The following is a 20294-nucleotide window of genomic DNA, read 5'->3' as shown; positions in this document are numbered from 1 at the left end:
GACGAAGGGACGTACGCGTTCACGTTTCCGCGCGCCCAGCCAGCAGCGAAGTGAGACATGAGCGAGACCAGCACAGAACAGTGCGAAAAATTCAGCGAAAGCTAGTCCAGACAGAGCTTCCTCCTGACTCGAGCGCGTTTTGTGGAGGAAGTTGTCTCCAAGAACCCCGACGTGCACGGAGAGGTGGTGATTTTTTTTGCACAATTGCACCGAATTTGCACGACTGGGCGGCTGAAGTTTGAGTGATTGAGGACCTTCTCCGTTTTTGGTTTCGGGAGCAGCACGTCGTGCCACACGGGGAGGAGAGGAGAGAGGGCAGAAGTTTCCGCTGGCTTGTTTTGTCGCTGCGCGGCTGGTAAATCCGCAGGAATGTCGCAGAAGGAGAGACCCACTTTCTACAGACAGGAGCTCAACAAAACCGTGTGGGAGGTCCCGGAGCGGTACCAGAACTTGTCTCCCGTCGGCTCCGGTGCCTACGGATCCGTATGGTAAGCAGTTGTTGCAGAGCACTATCGAAAGCACACAGCACGATTGCACAACGGCCAAACGGGTTCCCACCACCTACAAAGGCCCGTCAGAGTTGCCTCTCCACGGGCTGCTTATCAGTCTGTAAAGGGTGCCAGTGGAAGAAAGGGGAAAATATCAGTTATGCCGTTTGTTTACATTTTCATACTACTGTTATGAACGTCGTGCACGCTTCAGAGTGCCTGTAGCATTTATCCGGCGGGTGGGGATTATATTTGTTGTGCACATTTTTGCTTTGCTGTCTTGTCTTGTAAACACCTGTATGTAGCGCTAATTTCCAGTAAGCACACCCACAGCTCCAGGATCAAGTTGTACTAGATCCCCAGTGTTAAACATGCCGACGGACTGCTTTTTAATCGTTTATCAGATCTTCTGAAGAAGGATGATCATTGCTGTCCATGCACCTAGCGAAATAATCGCCTTCCACTACAATACTATTGTCGTCCGGTACGTACAACCTGGTACTTTACACATCCGCACATAGCACGCATTATGCATTTTCCAGTTGGGTGCAGCCTGCAGAGTACCAGAAGGTCACGTGGTTTTCAGAAAGTAGGCCCCCTCGTGCACAGTGAGGGCTTTCTACAGGAGCCCATCCGACGACGATGATGACTCTAGAATGATGTCATCCTTTCTCCCGTTGTGGTACACCCATGACTCACAGTCCCGAGGTTAGGTAGTGGCCTCAGCTGTGACGCCTTTTTGTCATCATAAAGTCATGGATGGCATCGTGCCGTAATTTTAACTTGTACTGTTGGTTTTGACCCTACTTCCACACCTTCAACTGTTGAGTATGTGTGGGTTTTGCAGTTATTAGTGGTGAATGAAGGGTATACTATGACCTTATACTGGGCATACATCTGCCAATGCACATGTAAGGCAATAATGTATACAGCCTCTTTCTTCATTATAGAATTGTAAGACTAATTACTGTGATTTGTATTAATTACCTGCACTACTGTAAGTGAAAAAAGTGTGGTTTACCTTACCTTGGTGCTCCACAGTTTGTGTAAAAAAGTAGGGGTGGGGGAAATAATCGATTCACATTAGAATCACAAATCCCTGTACAATTCTGTATCGATACACAAATGCCAAAAATCAAGTTTGTTGTTAATAAAGATATGTTAACTGAACAGAAAAAAAGCAAAACTCAGCCCAAGAGCACACAGTGCAGTATGGAAAATAGTAGAGATGTTCCGATTCCAATACTGCCTAAAACGCTAGTATCTGTATCGGGAAGTACTGGAGTTTATGCACCGATCCGATACCGCGTAATAAAGCCCTGAAGAAAATCTACGTTAAAGTAGTTTATGTTCTTTTTCCGTTATAACTGACTGTCAAACTGGAGAATAAAAGAAAGTTCTGTGGCATTCATTGTTTGTGTTTGTTCATGTTTCACAGAGAGTTTAACCTGAGCCAGACCGACAACAAAGATAGAAATCACATCCATACAGGGATAGTAGTATACAGTTGTTAAAACATAATAAATATAGTCAAATTGGTATCGGATCGGTACTCTGTATCGGCCGATACGCAAGTTCAGGTATCTGAATCGGTATCGGGAAGCAAAAAATGGTATCGGACCATTTCTAGAAAATAGTTTGATTTTTAGAATCCCGCAAGGGAGGACAGTCAGAATCATGAGCCCAACTACTCCTCACCTGTTCAGTTTGACCTAGAAGAGAAGGGTCATACTGTTAGACCCTTCCTTAATAAGCTAATGATAAGCTGGGACAACCACCTGATGAAGTCTGTATTATCTTAAAAAATAAAAATGTATGGGTGATGTCACAGAGATCATGTCCATTTTAACCCCAATGTTGGTCCGTAAATCACATTTAATTTTATTCTCATACAGACAAAAGACTGTAGCATGATTTCAAGTTAATGCGAGTAACTTTAAAAAAAGAAAAAGAAAAAAAAAGCTGCTTCTGGATAGAAAGTGACCTTCATCGTGACCAGTTAGCTTAACTGCCTAACCAAATCATAGGATTCTCAAAGATTCCCACCCATACAAAAAAGACCAATTGTCTCATTCTTTCTGTCACTGCTACTTGGAAGTTGTCATCGAGGAAATTCCTGTTTTACTCGGTATTTGACAAAGTTGTCAACCTATCCTATCCATCCCCAAACATCATATGATCACAAAGCCTTTAGAATACAATAATTACAATAAATAACTTACAATACATTTTGCATGCACAGTGGTCCAAACAGCAGGGTGTTATTAAAACCCTTCAGAAGGTATCTGAAATGTATAAATAACCTCACAGCACCTACTCCAGCATGTCCCTGCTGTTGGGTCAACTGGACTTTGTTGTTGCTGCCATGACGTTCCTCAGGCTCTCGGCTGGAATTAGTACCCAACTTTTAAATATGAAAAGCATGTATTTGTGGGGGTTTCAATTATTTTCCTCATCAACCTATCACTCAGATACAAGATACAAGACTTCTGGCAAGAAAAACACTAATACTTTCTCCTCATTTCTGACCTTTTGTTCTATTTTCTAAATGCCAGATTTGGAGGCAATCCAGGTTGACTGTGGATAGAAAGTGTTTACAGAGAATGCCACTGGCTGGGATTACAGTATGGACTGTGCGCTGATTGCCTTGTGTTGTTCAGTCTAGGTTTCTCAGCTGAAAAGAAACAAGCACGAAACCCATACAAGCTCATGGCGCATTTATGCATATTAAATCAATTTCTCATTTCTCATTTTAAGCTTAGGGCAGGGAATTGAATCATGGCTACATTAGTATTTTAGGGTTTGATGAAATCATAACAATAATTCCCCAGCCTTTAACACATAGCATAAACTATGCACAGACCAGTAAAACATTTGTTGCTGAACATTGTGTGTATATATATATATATATATATATATATATATATATATATATATATATATATATATATATATATATATATATATATATATATATATACATACACTTACTTACTTACTTACTTACTTACTTACTTACTTACTTACTTATTGGGACTTTGTCTTATTCACCGTATCCCCCAGAGTTAGATAATCTATACTACTCTAGACTATACAGTCTATACATACCCTTCTCATCTCTGTGCGTGTCTTAACTCTGTCTGACCCCACCACCGCTAGCCTCGCTTAGCCCAGATCCTGGAGGTAACCGGCTCCATCTAGTCTACTGCTCCCAATAAGTGACAAAATAACGCCAACATAGTCCTATTTATATGTTGGGATTTGTATAGTCACAGCGTGTACTAGGCTAGTTGGGCTAAGCGAGGCTAGCGGTGGGGGTGTCAGACAGAGTTACGACACACACTGAGATAAGAAGGGTGGACTTATCCAACTCTGGGGGATACGGTGAATAAGACAAAGTCCCAATAAGTCGGCGTGTTCCTTTTTAAAATATATTTAGATCAAATGTAATTTCCTTCTTTTGTTATATTTGCCAGCTTTCACAGGTGTGTTTATTGCATTATGTCCAATAACAGCCTTGTTACTTTGTCTTTACAGACAATATACAGCATTAGGTGTTTTGCTGATTAAGAAAAGATTGTATGATGAAGCTAATGTGTTGAGAAGGTGCTGACGCACTTGGTTTTAACCTTAGAGAAATGTGCACTGACTTGTCAGCTCTCCAAACAAAAAAGAAGGCTTAAGTTTGAAACCAGCAATTTGAAATGACTTTAGCTCCAGCATTTAGTGATGTGAGTTGCATGACTGAATGCATTGGTGATGTCAGAAGAGTAAAACCATTCATTTTGGTACAAAATTACGGATAAGGCTTTAGATCAGGCTCAAAACGTCTTTGGCATGCAGACATCATGGGTGCCGAGATGCGTAAAAGACAGAACATTTTGCTATTCAATTGAGTAAATTCCACTTTATCAGCCTGTATATACTCTGTATGACCAATGCATTTCTCCATAAAATCTTTTTTAATATACAGTAGCACGGTTAGCAGAGCAGATCGGAAAATGATGATGTGGCCTATGATTTAATTAAAGATGGATTATGTAAATACTGACGTTATTGCTACTGCCCTGTAAACATCTTATCCATTTTATCTTACTTTCACTAAGGTCATAATCACAGTATGTGTGGTTCTTTAAACAGAGCCGGATTAATGATCATTATGCTTGCCATGTGTACATTGATAAAAAGGTCCGCATTAAAACCCATTTGCCTTTAGTATTGTGTGAGTGGAACGGGTGAAATCAAGCTATATCAGAAGCATAAGTGTGCCTTAGGTCACTGTGTGCATAACAAAACGTTTACTGTTAAAGATTAAGGTGCATCGTGATAGTGAGCTCTGATTACATGTCCCCTAGCTACAGGAAAGCTAGATGACAGGGAACGTGGAACTGATTACTGCTTGACATCTAAAAACTCATTAAAAACTCGTTCCCTTTCTCCCCACTTGTTATGTTGCTTTTGAGTCCACAATGTTCTTTCCGACTGTCATCTCACACTTGTTAGTTCCTGTCATAAACATAAACCGATTAAAAAACAAGTCTTAATAACTACAGGCCCGTATACCTGCTTTCCCTGATGACTGAGCGGATTTGTATGGACAGATTTAATTTTATTTCTCTTTGCAATTTATAATCAAGTTGGCTTTAAAAAGCGAGCACAGCACAGATATGTGTCTCTATGCTCAAATGTTTTTTAATTCAGTCATGAACAACTTGAAATATGTGCTGAAGGAATAATAATTTGGTTATACTTCAACATTTTTGTCAGTATATGGTTCCAATATGGTGCTGACTTTGACATCAGATTTTATGCTCATAGTATCAATAATTTGTATACAGAGGTTTTAAAAAAAGAAGGTATACAGCATGTTGTAGTGTTAACATGTACAGTATATGCTTGTGCCAGCCATGTTCATCAGCAAGAATGCGTCCACATGTCAGACTCTGATAAGCAATCTTATATCTACATTAGTATATGTGCAGATTAGACAAGGTAGAGAAAAATGTCATGAATGCACCAGTTAATTTAAGCTGCACAACAAATGCATCGCTGTTCTGGTGACTGGTGTAGAAGTTTATGCTCTCAAGAGTGGGGCATGATGTGATAGCTTTTATCCTTTTGTCTCTTTAATCTCTTGTGAGCCTAATTTTTCAAGTGAGGTGATGGCAAGAGGAAGGACATGACACTAACTACAGACATCTCCGCTAGTCATTTCAAGTACACATTTGCCTGTCTGCTCACCCTGTCTGTCATTTAGTCGACATACTGCTGACGATCACTCCTTCCCCGTGCTCCCGGTCTCATAACACCGCTCCTTTTACAGCCCACATTTTTATGGCCATTTATTATTGCACTTCCATTTATTACAGACTAATTGGATAGTGTATGTTTAGACCCATCTTGTTTGTCCTGCAGATTAGCAGCAGTTTTTAAAGTGTGTGTGTGTGTGTGTGTGTGTGTGTGTGTGTGTGTGTGTGTGTGTGTGTGTGTGTGTGTGTGTGTGTGTGTGTGTGTGTGTGTGTGTGTGTGTGTGTGTGTGTGTGTGTGTGTTTGTGTGTGTGTTTGTGTGTTTGTGTGTGTGTGTAGCTTTGGTATACTCTGTGTTTACTGACTATGGGTTTTCCCTCCCCAAGTGACACATATACCAGTTGTTCTGCAAGCCTGGAACATAGGGTGCAGTGGGTGTGGGAGATTATCTCCAATTTACTGGAAAAACACACCGCTTATCTTACTGTTCTTCTTATGAATGTGCAGCACTAAGGGCCATAACTTAACTGTGCACCAATGCAGATTTGATTTAATGCAACTATTGGTCGCATTGTACACTGAAACGCAGGTGCATATGCTAAATTCCCGGTCATGTGCGGTCGATAGGTTGACAGCTCAAATCTCTCAATTAGTTTGTGCAATATGTCCAGAGGAAATGACTCTGATCTCTTCCCGTAACACATAATGTTGTTGACATGGCCTTGAACTAAGCTCTTAAAACTGAAAGGCCACAGTGCAGCGGAGACTGGGTCTGTAGCACCAATATGTGAACACGTTTTAACCACTCCCTGCAGGTCCTCTGGATTTATTTTGTGTATCCGGTAGTTTGCAAAAACTGTATGATGAAAAACCCTCATTTACATTTTTCACCCCCCACGTGCTTAGACCACAAGCAGAGGAAACAAAACTTTTCGGCACAAACCGAGCACAGATTTGTTTCGTCTTGATTTTGCAATCATCCATTTGTGATGCAAGTGATTGACCTGGAAGGAATGTGGTTTATTGTACTGTGAGTGGGTTGTGTTCCCTTACAGATGCAGGAAATGCAGCAATGTCACAATTCCTTGGGGAGGCAAGGCCCATCTGTCTCTCTTTCCACCACTCTCAAAATGTCTTACTGTCTGTCTGTGGACTATTAATGTTCAATCAATCCTATATCCTGGCAAATAAATGGTTAATATATTGTACTGTTTTTAGTAACAGGGCTTGCTTAACATGGCTTGCTAATGTTACAGCCATAGAAACCGAGCACTTTCAGTCTTCGCTTTTATTCAATTCAATTCAATTTCATTTATAGTATCAAATCATAACAAGAGTTATCTCAGGACACTTTACAGATAGACTAGGTTTAGACCACACTCTATAATTTTCAAAGACCCAACAATTACAGTAATTATGCTACACTTCCTTTGACTCTTTTTGCCACACCTGTTATTTTTCTTTTTTTCCTTTCACTCTGCCTCCACATTGACAATGCTGTATTCAGTTAGATTAGTATCATTACAATAAAATGAATAAAGTAATTATAAAAGGATGAATGATAACAAAAGCAAACACAGCCATGCACACTCAACATGGACCTCTCCATCAGAAGGGGAGGTGCTGATTTTAAGTTAACTTAGACATACAGTAACTTAGTTAACTTAGATATGTTAGAATTGACTGTTGCATTGGCACCGTTGACAGTTATTTAGTTCGTTTGTTTCTGTTCCATGAAATATTTTGTAATACCTCAATTGTTACGTTCTTGTTATAGAAACACATTCTTATAAGATTAAGACATACGTTAATGATCCTGCAAGGGGAAATTACATTTTTCACTCTGTTAGTTATTAGGTTATCACACAGGCCCAAAATACACACACATGCCCAGGACACATACATGCAATAATGGAAAGATGTCCGAGTGAGGGGGCTGTTGACAGTTGACAGTGCCCAGTAGGTGAACTGGCACCTCTCCAGCCACCACTCCGCAGTCTGTACTTGGTCCTCACGGGGACTTGAACCAAAACTTGACCAAGGTGTTCTGCAATTATTTGCTTTGTTTACTCGGTTAAGGCAACCTACGCAGTCCAGTAGTGAAACATCTCATCCTCCGTTAAATGAAGGGAAATGTTTTAGGTTTTGATAGGGCAATTATTAGCCTGATGTAATGTGTTTTTACAATCTGTGTACTTGTTTATTTTTTTACCAGTTTCAAACTCTGTCTTTCAGTTCGGTGTATGATGTGAAGACAGGCCTGAAGATAGCAGTTAAGAAGTTGTCCAGACCCTTCCAGTCCATCATCCACGCAAAGAGAACCTACAGAGAGCTGCGGCTGCTCAAACACATGAAGCACGAGAATGTAAGTCACCTGCAACCATCTCGCCCTCACCTCCACCGCCTGGCCTTAAATCTCTGGCCAGGGCTTGGCTTGTGTGCGTGCGTGCGTGCGTGTGTGTGTACACAGTATGCATTGTTCTGTAGATATGCCCTTAAGCAAGGATTGCATATGTGTGTAGGTGAGGTTTGCACAGCGAGTGCTAACGTGCAGAAACAGGCACTATTCACCACTGGTTACATTGTCATACTCTCTGTATCCTTGTCGACTTGTAGCTTATAATGATTGCTTCAGTCCATTTAGATCTGCCCTCAGGACTGTAGCTATGTGTGTGGAGACCCACGTGAATTAGGAGTTGATAGGAGCAAAAACTAGAAACCACAACTGAGAAACACCTGTAATGGCAGAGCTCAGGCTGTTCCGCTCAAGATTTTGTAACATTTTTGCAAGGGAGTGTCAGAAAGGTTCCAGTTTCTGTTCACATAGACTTCTTATGTGAAGAAGGTAAACACAACTCCATTTGAAGGGACTGTAATGTGATCTACACATGGTATACACATACGCCGTGCTTGCCAGGCGTTAAAACAGTATAGGCGGATTTATGAAATAGCAACAACTTTTTAGTTTTATGTGTGACCGCGTAAATGCACACTGGCCTCAAGCAAGGGGGACTGTGGTCAGTGTGATGTCCTGTAAGAAGAGCTTTTCCCTGCAAGTGATGCAAAGCATGTTGTGCTCCGCTGCTTAGTGAGCCGTGAGTCACCAAACAGGTTTACAGCTGCAGTCCCATCGCATTCTGTGGTGTCATCTCATTTTGACGATGCAGCAATTTTGGCTCATGCCTTTTTACTTTAATACTTTAGGGCAGTGACTTTACTTCCCTTCCTGCAATCTCTGCTTGTGTTTTGGTTTTCTGTGTTTATGTGTAGGTAGGTACCACACTTGCAGACACTTTCCCACACACAAAAGACAAACACAGCTCCTACTTCCTGTGTGCTGTTGGTGCATCCATCTAACACGTTGACCAAATAGTGTGGATCCTCTTGTGTTATGTAACCGCAGTGGTTACGATATCTCAGGCTGGAGTGCAGGTGATGGGCTTCACAGGTCCACTGGTGAATAGTATGAGTGGGTTAGTAAGACTAGATGTTTCTGTTGGTGCTGTGCTCTTTGTAGGGGAAAAGTGGGGAATTTTACATTGTAAAGAGTTGACTCAATAGTTTTCTGTTGGCCATTGTAATGGGTAGAAATAGCTTGTTGAGAGCTCACTGATGAGTGACAGGGTGGACTGGTGCTTTCTCCAGTATCGTCAACAGTTTTAGATGACACGCGCACACAGAGGAAAAAAGAAACTGCAGCTCGAAAAAGTCTCAACAGCAGTTTAAGACCAACAGTACAGCAGATCCCATGGTGAAATGAAAGCCCATTTCATGCAATTTATTATAATTTTATATGAACATTATTTTGCATCGCTTTCACACATTTATTTTCCTGGATCCTGTTTTATTTCCCTGCTACACAACAGCTTGGACTCTCTTGTTAAGCAGTTTAGGAATTAGTGTTGAATGGTGCATGGACACTACTGGTAAAATATCTCAGGCATTCATTTGGTTTTACATGGGTTTACTAGCCTAAGATTATTTAGGATTATACAGAATCAGTGCCTATATCACTGTGCCAAATACAAAATGTTGATCAATGATATATACACGTCAGTAAAAAAAAAGTGACAACATATTCAAAATAAAATACGTTTTTATGTGAATGTGGTGGTCCAGACATCTCATTTAAAAGGTTATATTGCCGTTTGTGATCATTAATGAGCATGTTATTACCAGGTTCTGTTTCATCATAACAGGGTAGATTGCATAAAGCTGTGCTTTTTGTTCTTAAATCATCAAAGCATTGTAATACCTACCTACCTATGCTTTACACAGAGGGATACTGTGTTGTGCTCATGCTGTTGCCAGGAGACTCCCTGGGTTTCGATTTTGGAAAGCCTGTGTGGACCAATCAGCTGTTTGTTGTGGCTCCGGCCCACCAATCAGCTGTGGTTTTGTTCCCTGTGTGGGTGGGCTGCTCTTGTGTTATTACAGTGTGCTAACATGCATGTGTACGCATTAATGTGTGCATATACTGTATAAGTACTGTAATAGATACACATGTGATTATCCTCTAATGTGCTTCCTGTCTCTCTTCTCTTGATCTCTCTTTTTTGTTTTGCTGTGTTGAAACCTAAAAATAAGTTTATGTGCACATAATATCAACGTTTATTGTCACTGTCACACATTCTTTTTGGTATTCCCGTCACGCAGTCACAAACTCACTTATCTATTGTAGTAGAAAAGATCTTGCAAATGGCATGTTCACCAACTAAAAGGCATGTTTAAAACATCTAATTAAAGCAATTGTAATGTTAATTAATGAAAACAAACACAATTAAACATTTCAAAGCTATTAGAAACAACTTGCTGTTGTTGGAACAAGCATGTCAAACCAATTAAATGTAACCCAATCCTATATGAGGCATTGCTTTTGTGCCTTTTTAAGTGTGTTAAATGTACATTTTCCTTTGTTCACACACATCTTATAACACTGCTGGTGCCTGTGTGATGGACAATCTTCACAGGATAATGTTCGCTGCTTCCTCTGAAATAATATCGGTTGTGGTTGTTATCAGCCCCGTTTTATGTAACTAAACCACACAGTAACCAAAACAGAGTCGACGATAACCTAGTGTACGTCACTATACATAAAATCTAGCATGAGTCCTTGTAACTGGAGTAGTGTAACAAGGCAAGACTTACCTGCTTGTTTGACTTAATAAAATTATACTTCAGATATTGCAGAACAGAATAATAACATACTGTACATATCATATCTCGGAAATGGTAGAAATGTCATAGTTATTGTCAGTTTTTTGTCAAACATATTGTTGCATTAGAAGCATGCATGCTGATACTCCAATTTATTAAATGGTTGTTTATCAAACACTAAATGAAACCTGCGTTTTTGTTCATTTGAAATCTCTGTCACAAATACATTTTCTACAGCTGTTTTCTGACCTTTTGTCCTCTCTTTTTTGCCATCAGGTGATTGGTCTATTAGATGTTTTCACACCAGCAACAAGCTTAGAGGAGTTCAATGATGTGTAAGTCACATTTTTTTCTCATCCCTTTACTCCGGTCTTTTAGTTTTTCCTCTGCCTTTGTCTCCTTGGTGTTTGTGTCTTTCCCTGCCTCCCCTCTGTCTTAAGCTCTTTCTTTCCTCATTCTCACACAATGAAACCCTTCATATCAGCAGACCATTGCAAGATCAACATGATGGCAAAAGTAGAGTTACAAACGAATCATAACCTCGCAGCTCATAACTTCATGCGAGTCCAGCACGTGGCAGGTTTTACTAAGGTGATTGTTTTGGATGAACTTGTGCACCACAGCTAGTCTCCATGGTAACAGCCATCTGGCAGTCTCTGGGGTTACTTTGTGTGTGTGTGTGCGCAGAATACTCAATCAGTGCCCTTGAATTCTCAGCATGGTGTGGCATCATCGGAAGGTTGCACATTTGTGGAAATGTGAGATGAAGCTACACACAATAGACACCCAGCACTGAAGTTGCAGCATAAAGATGTGACACTTCTCTTTCACGTGACCAGTAGAATAAAAAAGACAGGCGCAACTGTGAAACCTCATCTTTCCATCGCACTGCAAGAGCAGTAGATGCATTAACATGTTCACAGGCGAGCCAACAACTGGTCTCTTGCGTAATGAGGTCAGATGTATCATGCAATAACTTCACATGTGCACTTTTATTATATTTGGCCTTCTTCAGCCGATCTGTTGGCTGTATAAATATTTCATTATCAAAAAAATATAAGTGAAACAATCACACATTTTCCTTTCATATCAGTCCCCCCGCAATCCTTTCTTAAAGTGTATGAATTTTGCATGAACCACTGGCTTTTCTTCACAGAATAGTAAACAACTTGTAAATGAAGTCAGTGTTTCATATGTCTTTGTTGTAGAAAGTAAAGTGATTTTAACAGCATTTTTTTTCACAATAAAGTTACAAAGCACTTCATCAGCTATGACAACACAATAAGCAATGGTAGTAAGAAAACCAATGAAAATGAATTAAAGAAAGCTGAGGAAGATACAAAAAAAAGAAAGGTGCAGAAGACTAAGACAGATGTACAGACATTTAGAGATCACATATCACCAGCTGTGCTGTATGATTTGCAGGTACTTGGTGACCCACCTAATGGGTGCAGACCTCAACAACATCGTTAAGTGTCAAAAGCTGACTGATGACCACGTCCAGTTCCTCATCTACCAGATTCTCAGAGGCTTAAAGGTCAGTGAAGCTCCCAGCGTAACACAAGAACTGCGCTCAACGAATTGTCCATTGTAGATTTAAAATGTAGCACAAAAGAAGAGATTAGTACGAAAATGGTTGGCAGAACAGTAGTATGGTAACTGTAGCTGCGACATGTGGTTACACACATACACAAACAGTAAACTATGATTTAGGTACAAAAATAGCTAAATAAATACACGGTCAGTGGTGCTGTGTTCAAATTGAGAGTGTAATATATGCTTAACCATCATTATTATTCTTTCCCCCACAGTACATCCATTCTGCAGATATCATCCACAGAGTAAGTTATGATGATATGTTTAATGTCCTTTTTATACACTTTAGTTATGAAGTCTGATAGATTCTCTTACATGGCTTAACCTCCTGAAGAGGTGTTCATTACAAAGGCCAAAACAATGAATGCCAGATCAGCTACCCTATATGGTGTTGGGTTAAACCAGGAAAGGCGGATAGCAGGATACCTGTGCGTTGCTTCTGTATCCTGTCTTGACTTTTCCTTTGTGCCCCTCTTTTCTCCCCAGGACTTAAAGCCCAGTAATCTGGCTGTGAATGAAGACTGTGAGCTCAAGGTGAGAAATGGTCGTCTTGAAACAGAGTTCACCGTATAGGATTTAGCTGATCATGTGGAGTTCATCAAACAACTTTGTCCCTCAGATCCTGGATTTTGGTTTGGCACGGCACACAGATGATGAGATGACGGGCTATGTAGCCACCCGGTGGTACCGAGCCCCAGAGATCATGCTCAACTGGATGCACTACAACATGACAGGTACACACAGAGATTTAATCATAATTGGGCCACAACTGAATGTAAGCAGCCTGCAGTCCAGTGGGGCTGCTGGCTTGCACAAATCTCTCCTTTTTTTTTTTTTTTCTCCAGAGACAAAAGTCAGGAAGCCGACAGCAAAGCCTAACTTTACTTTTAATGATATCAAACAAAAAGAAATGTTCTCACCTTGTCTTAAAATGGTTATAAATCGATATTAGAGTAGCTACGTCCTTGTTTACTGCTGCAATTAATGAAATGCAAAGCAGGAGGAAAGAGCATCTGTCTCCGAAAAAGTCATCTGTTGAGTGTTTGATGGTTATTTATTTGTGCTTTAGAACGTAATCACTGTGAAATGTGACCATATGTTAGGCTGAGCAGTGTACCATGCTTGAAGATAAAAAAAAGGTCAGTGTCTGTTTGTAGTTTGATTGTGGTTTGCACTTAAAAAAATAAGACAAAAAAAATGTAGTAATTAATTTCTATTTTTTTTTACTGTTTTTATGTTTTATTTGAAGAAACTAAAGTAGCTCAGTTAGAAGGTCACACACAGCTTCAATTAGAAGTTACTGTAGAAGTTCACGCCGCAGTAATTAGGTCTGAAGAGGTTAGTTATACAGGAGAGAAGCCATTTGAGTTTTATATATATATATATATATATATATATATTTATTTATTTATTTATTTATTTATATATATTTTGGCATTGAATTTTTCTTTAAAATAGTGTTAAAATCTTGTCTCGTCTCGATCTCGTGAACCCAATATCTTGTATTGTCTTGTAATGAGTGTCTCGTCACACCCCTAGTAACATGACATGCAATTTCACACAATTGAAATAGCTTGTATTGAAATAGCTTACAGCTGACATCTGTGTTTAGGGGTTATCATAATTCACAAATTAAATAATGAAAAGAAAGTTTTTGTTGTCTGCAGTATACATTGCTATTTATAGAAAAAAACATACTTTCCCCAGGTATATGTAGCTGTTTCTTCTGTAGCGTCACTTGTTAAGAGTTTGTTACACAAGAAATGATTAGGCCGATTATTGAAAAACTAGCTTTTCTATTTTTTAAGGTGCAACACCAGCCAAAGCAGTTGTCATGTATGTGGTGTTGGTCAATAGATGAGTTGCCTTTTCAGTTGTATGTCACTGATGACAGATAATGTTTTTGCTCCACTTTATAATTTTTTTGAATATGATACATCCAGATAGAAAGTGTAGCATTTTTTTCCCCATCAGCAATTTTTTGTTTTACTAGTGCACTAAATGTAAATGCATAGATCTTAGCATAAAACAAAGGAGTTTGGCTCAATTTTGTGGTTTGGCAGCAGATGTACAGTACCATGGAAATTAACCAGATGTGACTAGACAGTGACAAAAACAGAAATGTCTGCTTAACAATGACAACACTGCATGTTTAAGAAATTCTGAAAAAAAGATCAATGCTGAATTTGTTGAATTTGCCACAAGTATTGAAGACCCTTGTATTAAACATTACAAATGATACAACTTATTGTTAAATCCCCATATGAGTCCAATGGGAAGCCTCATTGGTCTGCATTAGACTTTTGAAAAGTTTGACCTTGGGGAAATGTAATGTAAGGGATGCTGAATTTTAAACAGACAAAGTTGTTTCATATTCTAAAGTATTCACTATACTGCATTTTTTTCTTCATTACATGTAATAGTGGATATCTGGTCGGTGGGCTGCATCATGGCTGAACTACTTACTGGACAGACGCTCTTCCCTGGCACGGACCGTATCCTTCCACCGTTGGCATCACCATGCAAAAATAAAATGGCTCCTTGGTAGTCAATCTGTACTGTAGGTCTTTGGTAGATCTGGAAGAGGTAGTGAATGGATGCATATGCTTCTTTTGTGTATATGTATTGTTCCCTGCATTTAAGGTTCTCACACTAGCTATTGCTTTGTTGCTAACACCACAGTGTTACACACACACACACACACACACACACAATGATATCTACTTCAAGCTGACTCAAAAGCATTGCTGAGTATTGACTTTTGTGAGCTGCATGCCAGAATAGTCAAGGAAGCTTGTGTGTGTGCATGCATGTTATGGGAGTTAAGAAGCCCCTGCAGTCTATGACTCAGCGCTGCCCACTGTTGTCTCCACTGCTTCTTCAAAATACAGTACACCTTCCTGTTTCCCTCCCACAAAGCTTCCCATGCACAGCAGCAGAACATAACAATGTTGAATACAAAAACACACCGGAAGACACTGTGTTACACACCACACACACACACACTTTTAAATACAGATGTTGGCACACACTACTGAGTTCATGGTGCTCTTTAAAATCAAAAGCACAGGCTTGCTGTTGCATATTATGTTTGTGATTCCTGCTGTGAATGTTCAATCAAGCCGTGTGTGTGTGTGTGTGTGTGTGTGTGTGTGTGTGTGTGTGTGTGTGTGTGTGTGTGTGTGTGTGTGTGTGTGTGTGTGTGTGTGTGTGTGTGTGTGTGTGTGTGTGTGTGTGTGTGTGTGTGTGTGTGTGTGTGTGTGTGTGTGTGTGTGTGTGTGTGTGTGTGTGTGTGTGTGCGCGCACGCGCGCGCACGAGCTTGATCCAAACATAATCAAGGAATAAAGTCACACGTATATTAATTCACTAAAGATTGCTGATATTCTCAAATTTAAATAACAAATTTAGTTTTGTTTGGTATAGTAGATCACTTCAAACAGTTCAAAGACTTTAAAAATGTACTTTAGCCTGTTTGCTTATATGTTTGGTGTGTCTTGCTTGTCTAAGCAACGATTAGATTAATCAGATTAATTAATTAGCCCATCATATTTATTTTTAAAGCAAAAATGCATTGTCAGGTTGGTTTTTGTTTTTACTTTTTATTTGTTGACATTTCATAGTCCAAATATGCGGAAACCAATGATAATCGATAATGAAAATAATCATTAGTTGCAGCCCTACTTGCTTGCCTTTTTTCTTCTTTTTTTCTTGCCTGGAAACTTGCAAAATGACCTAATATTGCATGGCATGCAATAAAGAAAGAGCCTTAGTTTTGCCTGATTAAACAGAACAAGCTAACCCTTATTAATAAATAATATAGTGGTTATGAGCTTGGGAGTTTTGGATTCTTGTTCTTTCAGTCTTTATTCAACTTCCAAATGTTGTAATCAGTAACTATCAATTATGCATCACAGTGTGTGACACAGTACACATATGAGTTGAGTTCATTTGAGTTGTTGACTTTTTTTTAATTCTCTTACTTTTGATTGAATGAAAGACAATTTTCTTCACCAATGACAGCTGTGACTTTAACCCCTCTCTCCTTATCCAACACCCTCCATCCCTCCTGTTTTCCTTGATGTGAGTGTGGTAGACATTGATCAGTTGAAGCTTATAATGATGCTTGTCGGAACTCCAGGGCCCGAGCTCTTGATGAAAATCTCTTCGGAGTCTGTGAGTGTAATTTACCATCCCGCCCAGTTCTGTTGGGCTGCCTGTGTTTGTGTTGCTTTGGCAAGAGTTACAGTCTACTTTACTACTTTTGTATTGCTACTAAAGCCACACCTGTTTTGCCCTGAAATTGTGTTTTTTCTTAGTGGCTTCATTTGCCCTTTAGCACACCGCTTTGATTCCCACTTCTTTCTAGCATGTACTATATGGGCCTCTAGTGCAGCGCAGGGTTACAGCGTCCATCAATTTCTGTAAATACCTGGATACTTCATTTTGGTTATAGTCAGACGAAGATTGCTGTATATTGAAGCTCCGCAACAGTCTTCCTCCTCTTACATCTTCTTAATCCTCAACCTGCGTGTGTGTTCCCCCCATTTTCACCCCTCAATACACAACCTATTCTAACCACCCATGCTCTTTGACATGCTGACCTCCATGTTATGATGCCCCTTGACTCAGAAGCTATAGATATAAACCAGCTGCAGCAGATAATGCGCCTGACTGGGACGCCCCCAGCCTCTCTCATAAGCAGGATGCCCAGCCACGAGGTGAGACACGTGCCCTCCACCTTTCTACGAGTCCCTGCTCTTCCCCACCCCAGCTGGAATCATTTAATTGATTATGAAAATTAGGGCACGTTTGTGTAATGAGTGTGGTTTGGGTGGTTGTTAAAGTGCTTGAAGCATGCCTTACTGGAAGGATGTACATCAATAATAGTTTTTGCCCTAGGCAAAAGTAGTACATCAATGTCCATTTTAAACTGTAGCACGTGTGCTGTCTTTTACAGTTTAGCTGTTTTGTTCATCTTTTGTCACAGGCGAGGAACTACATTAACTCACTTCCCCACATGCCCAAGAGGAACTTTGCTGATGTGTTTATTGGTGCCAACCCTCTTGGTAAGTTCCCTTGTTTTTACCATCATACTATGGCTGACACTACTCCTGGTTCACTGAGTCCCTCTAGTGGTATCATAAAATCACTGTTTCTATTTTATTTTTGGTCAGGGTTATCCTCAATTATTATAAGTTTGTGCAATTTAAATCATCCCCCATGAAAAATATTGACCACAGTTATGTAATAACCATTTTTAACACCTATCCAGCAGTATTGGATTATAGATAAAAGTTTGGACGGATGTTTTTTTGCCTTTCACATACTCATTGTTCTCTTGTTGGTGTGTTCAAGCGGTGGACTTGCTGGAGAAAATGCTGGTGCTGGACACAGACAAACGTATCACGGCATCTGAAGCTCTGGCCCACCCGTACTTTGCCCAGTACCACGATCCAGACGACGAGCCTGAAGCAGAGCCTTACGACCAGAGCTTTGAAAGCCGTGAGCTGGAAATTGAGGAATGGAAGAGTAAGTTGGCACATTGTTGATTCCCCTGGCTATATCCTGCTATAACTGCTGGGAAGAAAATAAGTAGATGCAAGTTGTGTATCCAATAGATTGCTTCAGAAGTCATTTGTAAATAACCTCTCACACTATCGTCTCTCAGGGTTAACCTATGAGGAGGTAGTAAGTTTCGAGCCACAGTCGTTTGATGGAGATGAGATGGAATCCTGAGGAGGAGGCATCTTTCTTCCATCTTTTTGTTTTCCAAGAAACACTCTTTAAGGACTATCAGTCTCTTGTGACTATCCACCACTTTCTACACACACACACACACACACACACACACACACACACACACACACACACACACACACACACACACACACACACACACACACACACACACAACATTCAAGTGCCTGCCATCATTCATCTCCGGGCGACGTTGTTTAATCAGGGATAAGACTTGACATCCTGTTCCTTCTGTCCCCCACTTTGCTGTTTTTGTTACTCTGCATCCCAAGGCGCCAAGGTAGACTTTAAATTGTCCTTATATTTTTAGTGAGTTTCAAACTGCGGTGAGTCCTCCACACATTAAAATTAAATGTTATTTCAATCATCACATAAAACTGTTTAAATATGACAAACAGTATTTGTACATAAGTACTTCACTCAAACCAGTTACCGTATTTGTGTAATAGTCATTACTGGTGAGTCACGCCTCAGCCGACACCTTTGACAGTATGAATTTTCTTACTAGAGTTTAGCCTAAAATGACATATACAAAGATAAAGTATGTGATTTAATACAAGTATGTATAGGATAGGAAAGAATATAAAATATTTACCTCTACAAATTCAAGGCTTCATATTTCGTATTGTTGGATTTGAAGGCTTACAGTGTCCCTTTTTTAACCAAAATATGAGTATGGAGACTCAGCCTATGTATCCATTTCACCTGCTGAACATTAGTTTCTACTCTTTTCTCCATATCAATTATTCTTTTAGCACTTCCGTTCTGTTGTTTCAGAAGAATGTTACAGTCCCCATTATCACAATCTATACTTTTGCATGATAAAGCCAGATTTGGCTTATTTGTTTATTGAAATGTGATGTTTCCCACCATAACACCAACTGACAATGTACTTTAATCATTGCATTTATAAAAACACAGTTCTATTAATGTTTATTGAATGTTGGGGGCACCAGTCTGTCCTGTATTTATGATCTTTTGTTATGTTGTTTGTATATCAATGTAAAAGAGAATATTATTTGTCAGAATTTAAGGTTCTTTTTTATTATTTATGGAACGCATACTGTATCAGAAACCAAATGTATCTTCAATAATCTCAAATGTCAGTTAAGCCGAAGTTACAGCTTGTGTGTCAGAGCCAACAATATTATTAAAATGTTGCAAACAACCATATAGTTTTAATCCGTTTGATCAACTGCTTATTTCTGGAGTTGTTTCAGTTCATTTTTTCTTTAGTTTTAAGCCATTCTTAAGCATTTCTTTATTATTTAGGTACTGCCCTTTGAAAGTATCCTAATTCTTTAAATAAATTCAATAAACATTAAGCAAAAATATTTATTACAACTATGTCCACATTTTGTATTGACATACAAACCACTAAACCGTAATCTCCTAGTTCTGAAGTGTACTACAAACATTTGTTGAAAAAAATGTTAGGAGTCAAATTACCTTGTGACATACAAGCTATAACCACGGTTCTTCTGGCTAAAGTCAAATATCAGTGTCTTCACAATTTCATTTGCAACAGCTAGTTTTCATGTAGTGCTTTTTCTAATGTATTATTTTTTTCTTTTTGTGTTAAATCAAGATTGGATGTTATTCTGTGATTCTTTTAATATTGATTGTTGTTTTTTTTGCGTAATGCTAGAACTGTACTTGTCATTCATTTGAATAATTTAGCAGGGCACATGTTTATGGAAAAGAGTGTAAGTTTACTCACTGGATGCTGAAGGGCAATGCTGAAGCTTCATTCTTTGTAGTTTTAAAACAACTGCATACGTTAGATAGGATATTTAAATTTTTCCATATCCAAATGTCAGTAGTTAATTTGGTTATTGGTTATGCTTTCTTTGCCTGAGATGTGTTCATATCTTTTTACTATGTGCTTTTATCACATGTACCAAGACAGCACGCCACCTGTAAATACCACCATTAGGAAATAAAGGCTACTATTTTTCAAACCTGTAACAGTGTGTTGTGAGTTTTGGAAGTCAATATGCCACCACTGGGCGGCAGCACATCACAAGTAGAACAAAATCTTGGTCAAC

General features: G+C 39.4%; 1 protein-coding gene across 2 annotated transcripts; it reads left to right on the top strand.

Annotated features, from left to right (window-relative positions):
• Positions 1–28: 28 nt before the first annotated feature.
• Positions 29–20214, top strand: mapk14b (mitogen-activated protein kinase 14b). 2 transcript variants are annotated; one of them, XM_028574990.1, is made up of 12 exons: positions 29–488; positions 7971–8100; positions 11169–11227; positions 12318–12429; positions 12704–12733; positions 12975–13022; positions 13108–13222; positions 14912–14983; positions 17128–17207; positions 17477–17555; positions 17845–18018; positions 18158–20214. In XM_028574990.1, exons 1-12 carry the CDS (start codon positions 370–372, stop codon positions 18223–18225), a joined length of 1086 nt encoding a protein of 361 aa, XP_028430791.1. In that variant the 5' UTR covers positions 29–369; the 3' UTR covers positions 18226–20214. The 2 variants fall into 2 exon arrangements, with proteins under 2 accessions (XP_028430791.1, XP_028430792.1); XM_028574991.1 differs by lacking the exon at positions 17128–17207 and adding an exon at positions 16583–16662.
• Positions 20215–20294: the final 80 nt, after the last annotated feature.

This window comes from Perca flavescens, chromosome 4, assembly GCF_004354835.1.
Source record: "Perca flavescens isolate YP-PL-M2 chromosome 4, PFLA_1.0, whole genome shotgun sequence".
Classification (NCBI taxonomy): domain Eukaryota; kingdom Metazoa; phylum Chordata; class Actinopteri; order Perciformes; family Percidae; genus Perca; species Perca flavescens.
The sequence above is the reverse complement of the archived record's forward strand: the minus strand, read 5'-3'. Positions and strand labels throughout refer to the sequence as shown.